Genomic DNA, 13,628 nt, shown 5'->3' with positions numbered 1-13,628 from the left:
TTCTCTTTAATCTAATCTGTGTCAGAATTGCTTCTTGAAGCTTGAATGGTCAGATAAAATGTTAGCTTCTCTGGTTGTTAGAAAAGTTGTGCTTTTATTTTATTGGGGTGTAAGTGCAGAGCACATCTAGAAACATTAAGGAGAACTCTTACTCCTGGCTCAGGGCTCACTTAGCTGGTGGCGGACCATCTGTATAGTGTTGGGGCTAAATCCAGATTTCCCTACCTGATGTTCTCTCTCGCTGGTCCATGAAAGTAGTGTTTTGAAAGATATTTATATGATTCAGATACAAGATGAACTTTGGGGAGCAGAAAAGGATCCCCTCCCACTCCCACCCAAAAATCTCTTTCCGCAAAGGCAGAGAATGAGCCCATTCATAACTATTAGAGGAACTAGTTGAGAGAGAGTGAAAGAGAGAGAGAGGAGAGAAAGAGAGAAAAGAAAAGAGGAGAGAGAAGAGAAAAGAGAAGAGGAGAGAGAAGAGAAAGAGAAAAGAGAAGAGGAGAGAGAAGAAAAAGAGGAAAAGAGAAGAGAGGAGTTTGGAGAGGGTAGAAAGGGGGCCTAATTAGCAGAAAATACACAATGAGGGATTAGGAGGGGAGCAAAAAATCAGAGCCCCCCAACCCCAGACACTCCTGTGCCTTCAGGGAAAATCGCTCCAGGCTGGCACCAGGGCTGTGACATCTCCACTGGAGGGCCAAGTTTCCTTATTTTGCAGCTCGAGCCACCTGTGCGAGGCGCTCACAGGGAGCGAGGGGCTCGCTCAGCACAGGCAGGGTTCGCTCTAGGGGGGCTTTTCTCAGCGAGGCCAAGACAAAACCTAGCCGGATTGCTGTGGGGGAGCTCTGAGGACCCCAAACTCCACTCTCCAGGCTAATCCCCAAACACATCAAATATTGCATCCATCGCCCAGCCTCCTCCTTCCATCCCTCCTGCAAACCAAAGAATCTGGAGCTGGGGGTGGACGCCTCCCCAGTTTTCAAGGGGGTGGGGGGTCCTCCCAATTCTCTTTCTTCACCTCCTCATCCCCCTGAAGTAGTGCTCCCACCCCTCTCCGCCTGCACACACACATCACACCCCTCCAAGGCTCACCCCAGAGGTTTAATCTGGCACCCCCACATGCACCATCGGCTGCCTCTGACACCAAAGGGGCGCGAGTGAGTGAGTGGCCGGGTGGGTGGGCGCACACACAGCCACCAGCCTCTGCCTTGTAGCCCCCGCAAGTCCCCGCGTTCGGCTCCCACGCCAGTCTGCCCGCCCCGGGCGCTGTCACCTCGCAGTGGCCTGCTCAGAGCATCATCAGAAGCTCCCAGCAGTGCCTGCCCAAAGCGCACATCACCCTGTCGCCCAGTTGGGTTGCACCCCGGCTGGCTTGGAGGGAGAGAGAGGAGAGAGAGAGAAGAGAGAGGAGAGGAGAGAGAGAGAGAGAGAGAGAGAGAGAGAATTTTTGGAAAGAGAGTGGCATTTCTTTGAGAGAGAGAAAGAACGGAGAGAGGCATTTTTGAAAGAGAAAGTGGCATTTTGGAGAGAGAGGAGAGAGAGAGAAAGAAAGGAGAGAGGCATTTTTGAAAGACGAGAGTGGTATTTTTGAGAGAGAGAGGAGAGAGAATAGAGAGAGAGGAAAGGAGAGAGGCATTTTTTTGGAGAGAGAGAGAGAGAGAGAGAGAGAGAGAGAGAGAGAGAGAGAGAGAGAGAGAGAGAGAGAGAGAGAGAGAGAGAGAGAGAAGCATTTTTTTTTTTGTAAGCAAACTCTCAGTTTCTCAGTGGTGGTGGTGGTGGTGTTGGTGGTGGCCCTATCTGGGCATGCTCAGAAGCCAGGGCTGGCTTGGGTCTCAAGTCGGGAAGCTTGGGCATTCGGGTGGTAGCGGTTTGGGGGGGACTTTGGGGAAAGTTGATCGGAGAAGGGAAGGAGCCCCCCGAGCCCGAGACTTGAGACGCGCAGCCCAGCCAGCTGCAGCGGCAGCCACGCCAGGAGAAGGGAGCACTCCCCAGGCTCAGCCCGGAGGAGCATGGGCACCCTGCGGGATTTGCAATACGCGCTCCAGGAGAAGATCGAGGAGCTGAGGCAGAGGGATGCGCTCATCGACGAGCTGGAGCTGGAGTTGGATCAGAAAGACGAACTGATCCAGAAGCTCCAGAACGAACTGGATAAGTACCGCTCGGTGATCCGACCCGCGACCCAACAGGCGCAGAAGCAGAGCGCAGGCACCTTGCAGGGGGGCGAGCCTCGAACCAAGCGCCAGGCGATCTCTGCCGAGCCCACCGCCTTCGACCTCCAGGATCTCAGCCACGTCACCCTGCCCTTCTACCCCAAGAGCCCACAGTAAGCTGGGGTTCGCTTAAGCTTCAATGCCGGGTGGTCCCGGGGGGCCACCCTGGTCGGGTGGGGAGAGAGCGAGCTAGCCAGCCAGGGAGCCAGCAACGGGTCTCTATCTTGTCTTGTCTTGTCTGTCTCTGTGTCTTTCTGTCTGTTGTCGGCCCTCCCGTCCTGCTGGCCGAAATTTTGCATTTTTTTTTCCCTTTCTTTTTTTGGTAACCAGCACTACTTCTTGCTCAGTGAGAGACAGACGCGCAGCACCCGACATTGCTTTCCTGTCCTTGGCAGATGCCAAGACATGATTATTTGGGTTATTAAAAAAAAATAAAAGCAATATAGGCATCTATAGCTATCTCTCTAGACCCACCTACTAATTGCCCCTAGAGTTTGAACGAGCTCCCTCCCTCCCTCCCCCAGGTGTGTGTCCGATTGGACCCTGAATGTGTGAGCCAGCGTGAGTAGAGGAATTAAAATTAAAAAATGACAACATGCCCTGACAGACCTGCCCAGCTGGAAAATCCTAAATGCAGGCTCATATAGACTCCAAACGCAGCTGATAGCTGCCTTACTTTCTTGGCGTGTGTGTGTGTGTGTGTGTGTGTGTGTGTGTGTGTGTGTGTGTGTCTGTCTGTCTGTCTGTCTGTGGGTGCTCTGATTTTGCTCCACATGCTGGCAATTCACGCTGGCACCCATGAAACTTGATGTTCTGTCATCACCTAAAGTGTATACACACACACACACACACACACACATACACACAATAAGCACATCCACAAGGATAAGGGAATATGCTTTATTGAATTGCCCAAATTGGATAACATTTACAATTTACAATTGGAAGCCTTGGCTGTCTATTGATGAATGAGCCCTAGCCCCCGCCCTCATCACAACTAAAGAAGAAGGGTACTTTTTTTTTATCCCCCCCCTTAAGGAACTTGCATAAAGTCTCTAATGAATACTGATCTGTGCCTTCATTTCTCAAGAAGGGGGAATAGTGCGAGGATCCAACAGAAAAGTAAACTTAAGCTATCTTGACGATGTGATCACATTGGTTGCTGGACACTTAGCTCCGAAGAAGGCAACCACTCTCATATTGTTCTGGCATTTAAAGGACCCTGTAGTTCTGTGGTCAGTAGGCTTCATAATTTGTGTGGGAAAACTGAATGAAACTTGATCCACACCCTCCGCTCAACTCAGAGTCCTAGAGCAATGTATACGTTACACACACCACTGTTCTAGTAAAGTGGCAAGCCTAGGAAGTTGATAGCAAGTGAGGCCAAGCGATGTTTGAAATGAATCGATGGTGACATAATTGATCAAACAAATTTTATCTGTCCTAACTGCATCATTAATGTGTCTTCTTGATACATGTTATATAAAAATTTTGGAACCCATTACTTCATAAACATAAGGGCTTAGTACCAGAAGTTGACTGGGTGCTTGTTGGTGCTTCTCTTGCTTTCTTGGATTTGGTTGGGACTAATAAGTCGAGGCTTATTATATCCCCAGGACACTTAAAAGTTTTATCTAGGTGTTTGGATGCCCACAGACTATTTGCTCTTCCTCATTCAGGCTTAGCTTAATGTGGAGTTTGTATTCTTTGAGTGTGTGGGAAACAGACAGGTTTCAATATTTCAGAGGTTCTAACTTCACTGAGTTTCCTGATATTTCTAGTAGATCTGCCTGGGAAACCTGAGTGAACTGAGTCCACTTCAACATTCTCTGCTAAATTAATTTTCAGTCCTGACAAGCTTGCCTGTTTTAGCTAACGAGGTACATGGCTATCTCTCCTGGGCCAAGTTTTGCATAATGAAAAAATAACTCAGGCAGCACTCTGCACTTAAAAGCTTTCTACAGGATTTTATTTTACTATCTGCAGGGCTTTGGCATAATGGCAAATACTGTTATTATTTTAAAAATATCATTTTAATAGGCTTTAGAATGAAGCATGATTTGCTAGCTGATAAATCCAGTTAAACATTCTATCAGAGTTCTAAAGGAATGTAGGCAGTAGGGAATGAATTGAAGACTGTGGTAAGTTTTAATAACCTATTGGTGCTCAAAATGTAGAATACCTAGATATTTTTAGAGTTCATGATGGGGAAAGAACATAGTTTTGTCAATAATTCACGACACTGTGTTAAATAAACATTCCATATGTTGAACAATCCTGTGCATTTTATTATTTATTTAACAACTTGTACTTCCAAGAAGTCAGCTAATAGGTGTTAGGGTGGAGTTGCTTATCCACCAGATCATATTGAAGAAAACTATAAAATGTCTTCCAAACTCAAATAATTTTGGAAAAACATCTGTTCTTTCTGTCACACTTACATAAAGAAAACAAGAATAAAATGCTTTAAGCAGTGGAGTGTACCTTTTAGAAGGAGCAGAATATATTGTATGCAAAATGATGATTATGGCATGTCCTTTGAAAAATGGTGCAAGACAGCTTCACCAGTAAGGGAAACTTGTGAAGCCTAGGAAGTTTTGTTAAGTTTTGTTTGAATTTTAGTTGGATTCACTACACGTAATTTGATTAAACATCCTTATTGGCAACAGGTGCTTATGTCTTACTATTCGTCTTAAATGGCACTTAGTTTTAATGATCTTTCTTAAACTTCCATTAAATGATTCTAGTTCTAGTTAGAGTAAACCCACCTAAATAATCTAACATTGATTTCAAATTCACACTCATCATTATTTTCGATTTTCTGTTATATGTAGGTACCCTTCTATGTACCCTGCTAATTTTCTGTTCAATTATATGATATAAATCTTATTCTACTTTTTGGATTACTGAGGTTTAATTGTAGGATTATGATTAAAAAAACTGAATTATTTTTAAAACTGAATTTTTAAAAGAATTTTTGACTTTTTGAAAAATAGTATATGAGGTAAAGTAATTTATTAGCTTACACCATAGGAATATTTTGGCTCAAGGTTTCCCTACTTCTTTAGGAACTAGAGGGAAGGCGCTGTAAGATTCTGGCAATTAGCCAGGGCACTTCTACCAAAAACCATGAGGTATAGGAGGATTTTGGCTTGTGTCATTCATGTCAATTTAAAAATTATCCATAAAACCCTATTCTGTTATGGATGTCAAACAAATGGAAATCTATATCCTGTTGCTTAAGTTGAACAAAAACATCCCTTAAAATATAACGCTTTTCTGGGGCTGGAGAGATAGCATGGAGGTAAAGCGTTTGCTTTTCATGCAAGAGGTCATCGGTTCGAATCCCAGCGTCCCATATGGTCCCCCGTGCCTGCCAGGAGCAATTTCTGAGCATGGAGCCAGGAGTAACCCCTGAGCACTGCCGGGTGTGACCCAAAAACCACAAAAAAAAATATATATAACGCTTTCCATGATATGAGATCTGATCATTGGTTGTAAAAGTTTAGAAGGATAATTCTATGACCCTGTATTTCTTTGTTTGCTTGTTTGTTTGTGTATTTATTAATTTATTTATTGTTTTTGAAGCCAAATCTGGTAATGCTCAAGATTACTCCTGGCGCTGCACTCAGAAATTACTCCTGGTAGGATAGAGGATAATATGGGATGTTGGGGATTGAACCTAGGTTAGCATCATCCAAGCCAAACATCCTACCCACTATACTTTCTCTCTTGCTCTGCTATGGACGTCTACAGTAATTTTTATGATACTTCAAGACTTAAAATTGACTTTGCAATGGGTTTAGTGCATCTGTTCTGCTATTTTGTTCTCAAATGTTTAACCAATTTTAAATATTCTCAAACCTTCCTCATTTTTCTGTCAGAGTTCTATGTTATTTCTGTAGACTTGAGTTTTTCGAAATTTGTTCATGTTGCATTAAATTGTTGTTTTAACCTAAAAGTGACTAATTTTCAGAGAATGATGAGTTGTTCAGATTCACTTTGGTTGTGAAGTATTTTGGAGGAGCTTTGGGTGAAAAGAAATATAGTTTCTTCCTTTAGGGAAGCATTTATTTTAATAAGATCCCATGTAATCTTTTAAACCTTGACACTAGAACATCTTGAGAAAAATAGAAACTTCAGAAATGCTGTTTTTCCTCTAATTCTCCCTAACCTTATTTAGAAAGTTCAAAGACTTCTAAAATTCTATTGTAGTTAGAGACGTTATAACATCAAGACAGATTTATTCAAAGGGAGTGATTAAATTCAGAATGGGTACTGTAGTTCAGGTCCATATTTCTATGTCATATTTGCCATATTTAAATCATCACAAGGCATCAGAGATGAGAGAAACCTAGTTCTTCAATCAAGGGATTTTTACTAATGGAAGCACAATACAGCACAAATAATTATTCTAGAAAACAGAGTAGGGAAAAACATTGAACAGATACCTAAAATAATTGACATGAATAGAATTGAGCTCATTTTGAGTTATGGTATCAGAAACTCATGTGGAAGGAGAAGCCTTTTAATTAAGTATTTGAAGTCTGGCTTCAAGTTAGGGATTTTAAATGAGTCGTAATCAAATGATAAGAAGTAGATGAGAAGAGCTGGTAGGGAAGGCACAATACAGAAGCAGAAGCACATCTAGCAATTTACAACTAGTAACTTTACCAGAATTCTATAATGGGAATGAAAGAAAAGTCAAGTTTAGGCCAGAGAATGAGAATGTTTTGTTGACCAAAACTGATTTGATAGCCACAAATAAAGTTCTGCCTCATAGAATGTCAGTACAATCTTTGAACCATCTCCATCACTATCCAACACAGCACAGATAATACTATACTCCTAGCTAGGTAGGAGTATTATATTTAACCAAGTGGTATATAATTAAAATTCCTAAAGAAACCAAGTTTCTTTTTTTCCACCTACTTCAACATGTTCTCATTATAAATATTCTAATTTTATGTCACAGACTAGCTTTTCAGATTCCTCAAATACTTAAGCAAATGGACATAGAAAAGAATCCAAACTGACGTTGGGTTTTATTATTTTAGAGTAGTTGCATTCTAAGTTAAATTCTAATAGACTTTACCATTTAAGTTTCATCATTAATTTCATGTGATGGTCTGTGCAACAAAAGTGAGGTTGTGGAAACCTTTATAAAAATGTATGAGAGTTACATGTATGGGGTTACTGAAACCCCAGTGGGATACTTGGAAGCACAATCAACTTGTGTGCCCCTAAAAGGGTGTTTATAATGAAAATACTGACAAGTCTTTAAATAGAACTCCAGAGCCCCTTGAGAACATAAATGGCCAGTTTTCTTACTCCACTGGGCAACAGTTCCAAGCTCCTCCTGCTTATTTCAGTAGTTCTGGGTCTGGATTTACAATGGGAAAGGGTAGAAGAAGGCAGAGAGAGTTTCTGTTGTTGCTGTTTGCAGGTTACAAGGCATATGGACACATTTTTTTCCCTGTCTGCCTAGCAATGGAGGGTCTTCCACGGTATCCTAGCAACCAGATTTGAACACTAGGCTGCTGCTCTTTCTGCCATTTCTGTCATAGGTGTTGCTCCTGTCCCAGGGAACTGGGTTGGTGGCTAGCACTCCATACCCTTTGACTTGAACCATCTCAGCTCAGAGCTTGTAAGACGATATGAGAAATAAGCACATACTAAAGCTGCATTTATCAGTGTGCTCAACAGCTTATTATGCAATCACATCTGTGGCATTTTGAATCCTAATCTGAATTGAGCTGGCGCTGTTTGCCACCCTTTTCCGGCAGCCCTTCCCTACTTCCTCACACCCAGCCTTCTGATACCACCAGTTCCATTTTTCCTCTCACCCTCCGCAATAATGACTGCATTCTTCGGCATCTCCTTAAAATGTATTTTCGGAGAAGTTCAAGATGGGCAGCCTCTTTGAACTCTCGAAGTCTGATCTTGTTTGCCAGGTCTGAGGAATGTTCTTGTTCTCTAACTGCCAAGTAAATATACACAATAGCACAAAAAGTGCAGCTACACAAAACAGATGTTTCCCAAAAGGCAGAACTAATATTGTACTCCCAAGAAGGCCTGATTTCAGGATGGATTTTAGAATTATAGTTATTTATCTGAAAAGAGCAGGACAGTGGAGAAGGAAAGAAGAAGAGGTGTGGGTGGCCAAGAAAGGGTAAAACGCAATGACTATTTAAAAGATGAATATGGTCAAAGATACATCTAACGGAGACAAAGTTGGCATAGATGAGCTTCGGGGAAGAGCAAGCAGGCAGCAAAAGTGGAAGACTAGTCAAATCAGGTGGGACTTTGTCAATAAAAGTGGATATAGAGACTTATCCACCAGCAGTGTGTCAAAAAACTCACATCCTCCAGTGTGGGAGGCCTTACTGAGAGCACTGAAGGTGGTTGATCTTAGACCTACGCTTGTTTTGGATGCCTCGCTTAGTCTTTTCCCAAATCCTTTAATGTGACATCAATACAAGCTCAATAGTCTTTGTGTGCCCCACTGTTTGGAGGGAGCCAAGAGGAGAGTGGATCCGCATATCACTGCTTCCGAAACAACGTGACACCAACTCTTCCTTTTACCTTTGTAATAGTTCACATTGATCAAGTCCTTATTCTGTATCTGCCACCTGCGCTTTTCATAGATCATCTCTTACTGTGCAAACAACTCTTTGAGGAAGATGTCAGATCATTCTTCTTTCACATCATGAGGTCCAGGACATTGCAGCTCAGAGAGGCTGAAGAACTTGTATGAGGCCATTCACTGACTTCATTGAAGTCTGAGTTTGAATTTGAACTCTTGAGTCATTCTCTTTATACAATAAGTTTTATTGATACTGGGAGGTGTATGAGGATTAGCAACTTCATAAAACTAAAACAAACGTAACAAGAAAAAAACCCACGACTTTTAAAAAAAAAACAATAACTAATAGAAAACTATCTTTTTTTATGGTTTTTGGGCCACACCCATTGACACTCAGGGGTTACTCCTGGCTATGTGCTCAGAAGTCGTTCCTGACTTGGGGGACCATATGGGACGCCAGGTGATCGAACCTCGGTCTGTCCTAGGCTAGCATTGGCAAGGCAGATACCTTACCTCTAGCACCCCCACCCGGCCCCATAAAAAACTATTTTAAAACATCATACTCAACCCTGTGAACCCGACAGAATAGCCAATGCACTTTTCTGTAAAAGAAAATACTTCAGTTCTGGTTACTTCTGGAAGAATGCTGTAATACATGATATGCAACTCATAAAAAATAGCAATAAAAAGAAAAAAGGGAGAAGAAAAATAAGAGGCCAAAACCAAAATAAAACAACAACAAAAACCCTTCTAGTACACTAAAACTTACATTCTTAAAAACATAAGAATTTTTTGAAGTATTTACAACCCAGTTGGAAGTTTTGGAGGCAGGGGAGGATGATGATTAGGATTTGATTATATTCTTGGACCCAGTAATTTTGATCTTGTATGGAGGAAGAAGTCTGTCTTTATTTGAAGATGAGTGTGCTACTATGGTTCTGGAGGGCACATATTTTCAAATTATACAGGTATAAGTTTTAGTTAAATGATTCACATTAAATAAACAATGTAAATCATAAAAAAGATTAGCTGCTTACCAATAATTAAATAGAAAGCAGAAGTAGCTTTGGAAAAGTGGCAAAATAAGATAGGACAGTTGTTTCTAAACTTTGCTGCACATTAGAATCATCTGGGGAGCTTTTAACAAATCTAATCAAAGCAAGTGCATAGATTTTACCCCAAACCAATTACAATTAGAATGTCTGGAGGTGGAAGCCAGGCATCAGTATCTTTTAAAGGTTCCTCAGGAAATGCCAGTGTGGAACAAAAATTTGGGAATGAGTCTGATAAAGAGCTAGCTGTATGTGTGTCTGTGTATCTATGTCTGTGTGTCTGTGTGCTATCTATGAGTATGTTGGATGTCAAACAAAGGGCCATAATATAATTTCCACTAAAAATATTGAATATTTCTATTGGATAAAATCTTTAAGCCCTAGGGGCTTGCAAAAGCAAGACTCTATTTTTGTGGTAAGACCCAAATTAAAGAAATACACTTTTTAATGCCTTGGATTTATTCTCCTAATAAGCAAACAGTACCTACCACATCATTTAGTTCCCAACTAAGCCTGCATATTAGAATCACCTAGGGAACTTAAGCAATTTTTTTCCAGAGTTCTACCCCTGGAGATAGTGACTTAATTGCCCTGGGGTGGATCTAAAGTGTAGGTGTATTATTTTCCTTTCTGAAAGTATTATAACATGCAGTGAGTGTATCTTGGCAGCCTCTCTTAAAAATTCACTTTTTGATTACCTTTCTTGAGGAAAGTATTTTCTTTGGACCTTTTTTGACAAGCCCCAAATGACTGTAGGTAAATGAGACTGTTTCCAGTCTTGATTCACATAGTCCCTGGACTTGGGGGTTTACCCTGATCACTAGAGGTACCTGTTCAGAATCTGGGGTACACAAATGTGGCAGCACATCTGTTCAGGAGGTTTTGTTTTCTGGTTCCTGCCAGCCATGAGTCCTGGCCACCATTCAGATGTGACACATATGAAGATCAGACATCAGCTCAAGTTTTCTGCTGCTCTCACTGGAGGCAGCTGCCTGATTAGCCAGAAAGACTGTTTGCCTGGGTCCCAGAAGCTTCTCTGAGATGTTAAGAATATGAAGGTGGAACAATAATGAGCCTGCCTTAGAAAAGCAAGATAGGGCTTCTAGCGCCTCTCCTTCTGGTATGTGGTGTCTCTGTAGCCAGCTACAGTTTTTTTTCCCCTACAGATATTTTATCCTTTTAAGGCAAACAGCCTGAGCTCAGTCTAAGGAGTACTTCCCAAGGAGGCTTCAGAGAAAACATAACAAGCACATCAAACTCTAGCCCCACGTCCAGGCAGTTTGGTTTGAGTAAAAAATGACACCTGCCATGAAAAACCCCTGGTGTGTCCCTCTCGAAGGGGTCAGGCTGTGATACTTCTCCATTTTCCCAGATCACAACCTTACTGTTGTTCTTATTGCCAGCTCTTAATGTCTTTCTCTTGCTTTACTTTTTTCCTCTTGTATTCTTGTTAAAAAATTTCTCCTAAATAAGTGTCTCTGATAGGGGTCTTTCTACACTTAAAATTTAATCATTATATTCGTAGATGAGGATTAGCCAATTGAGCACTTTGTATAAATATAAAAATAGCTAATATAATTGCAAATACCTTTTTGATCAAAATAATCTTATAATGGGAGATAGCAAGGAGCTTACTGGTGTCTTGCCTTCCTTCTAAAATATGAAATATTTTATATTTCATATTAAAATATGAAAGTGTATTTCATTGACCACAAAGCAAAGTAGATGTTATAAGCTACCCAGAAAATTAGGGACATTTATTACACCAGAAAGTTAATCAGAAGCATAATAAACACTTCATTTTGAATCTATATTCTTGTCCACATTGCTGCACCTGAATGGGAAGGATAAGAGGAACTTGTGTCAATAAAAACATATAACCTAAAGCATATGCTCATTTATATGGCTTAGCTGTTGAAGGCAGAATAATGGTAAAAAAGAGTTACTGACACGATGCTGGGGAAAGATATGCAATCTTAGGGTTCTTCTATCCCTTGATATGAAAAGATGGAAGTTAATGAAGAAAAACAACATTGATAATTAAGTGCCAACATTACTTTTCATCAACATCAAAAATAAAATAATTTTAATTAATTTGGCTTGTCTAAAGATTATACATGTTAATTAAACTTCTCCAGGATTACTTTCAGAGAGATGCAACTTCTTAGACTTTTTTTTTTATCCAGGAAAAGAACTAAGGGCTTAGCTTATGCATAAATAAGTAGCTTAAATTCATGATACATGTCAAAAGCAGAACTTCTAATGCTATTGTCCTTTATATTTAGTCTTATTTTTCTCATTTGAAGACAATACTTGCTCTTTAGAGGTAGTATTGTATTTATTTAAACATGAAATATTGTAGTCTGGGCCAATGAGTTAATTCAGTTCATTATATTAAATTCTAGTGATGACAAATATTTCTCAGTTAAGCAAAAATACTTGTGCTATTTTCAGAAACAATTGTATTATGGTAATGCCAAGATTTTATCAGATCTGAAACTCAGCCAAGGAGTAATGAAGTAATGTGAAAGGAAAACATTCTCCTTTCTAGATATACAGTATATCATCTTAATGGCTGAGTTCTATCAATAAACTATGCTTTGACAGTGCCTTATGACTGAACTCAGAGGGAAGAATAAAATGGTGTGAAAAGAAAATAATAATGAAAATTGGGAAGTTTGTCCCAGGATAGTTATTGATTGAATGGAAGGCAGATTGGTCATTCTTTCTTGCTTTGTAGGAATTTAGAAACTATTCATTCTTTCTTGTCTTGTGGGAACAAGGACAACATATGCAAGTTAGCACAACTCCTTTATTTTCTCTTAAGACATACGTTTTCTAAGACATTGGTGACTGAATAATGCAGTAAGAGTGAGGCAGAAAAAATAGTTCTTCTTTTAATTAGATGTGTGAAAAAAAGTACCTAGTTTGAGTCTTTTACAGTGGGATATTCAGTATCTAAAAGTGACAAGTACCATTTTATAAGCCTATGATGACAACTCATTATTTCAGCAGGAGGAAAGGGAAAAAAAAGAGAGACCAAAGACAGTGTAATAAATGCTCAAATGAGAAAAGATGCAGTGTAATACTTTAAATACCCACTGCATGGAACATGATATGAATTGTGGTTTTTATGATTTTTCCTACCCTCTAATTTAGGAACTGGTCAAGATCAAATCTTAAAAGACTAATATAGCGAATGCTTCAATATGATATGTAAAAGCAATTTGGGCAGAATCCCCCATTCAATGAATCCCTCATTTTAGGCAAAGGGTTATTTTGTAAAAACTTTTACAGTTATAAATAGTTAAGTAGTAATCCTGCCCTCTAACATCTGGTATAGAACAAAATAAAGATTTGCTCCAAATTTTGTACTTGTTCATTTACTAATTCACTTAAAAAGGAATTTCTGATCTCTGCTGTATGTTTATTTGAGCATTTATTCTTTTTATAAAACTGAAAAACTTTAGGATGCTGTAAATGAAACTCTATCATTATTATTTTTTTTGAGGGGGGCAGAGCTCCTGAGTTGTACATAGGAGAGCAGTACATCCTCCCAATAGTATTTTGGTATCTGGACTGATGTTTAACTCTGGGGCTGAGAATTTGGTGCTGCTCAGTCTTGGCATTGCTGGGATTACCAGGTCACTCCACTGTTACTTGGAGACTTCAGTGCTGCACCTGGCAATGCTTAGCAGCCTCTGTTAATGCTTAGAGGAGCCACCTGGTGCCCTGGGATCAAACTGAAGTTTGCTGCAGGTTCCTTAACCCCTGTGCTAT

At 40.3% G+C, this 13,628-nt stretch overlaps 1 protein-coding gene across 1 annotated transcript in view; it reads left to right on the top strand.

The window, feature by feature from the left end:
• The first annotated feature begins 1,772 nt into the window (after nt 1-1,772).
• PRKG1 (protein kinase cGMP-dependent 1) overlaps nt 1,773-13,628 on the top strand; it is a 1,196,983-nt gene continuing 1,185,127 nt past the window's right edge. Inside the window, exon 1 of the mRNA XM_049764671.1 lies at nt 1,773-2,323. Within this exon, the coding sequence (XP_049620628.1) occupies nt 2,010-2,323 (314 nt within the window). The 5' untranslated portion in view covers nt 1,773-2,009. The remainder of the gene's footprint in view (nt 2,324-13,628) is intronic.

The sequence above is a fragment of the Suncus etruscus genome, chromosome 17 (assembly GCF_024139225.1).
Source record: "Suncus etruscus isolate mSunEtr1 chromosome 17, mSunEtr1.pri.cur, whole genome shotgun sequence".
NCBI lineage: Eukaryota > Metazoa > Chordata > Mammalia > Eulipotyphla > Soricidae > Suncus > Suncus etruscus.
Note: the sequence above shows the minus strand (reverse complement) of the source record. Positions and strands in the feature narration are given on the sequence as shown.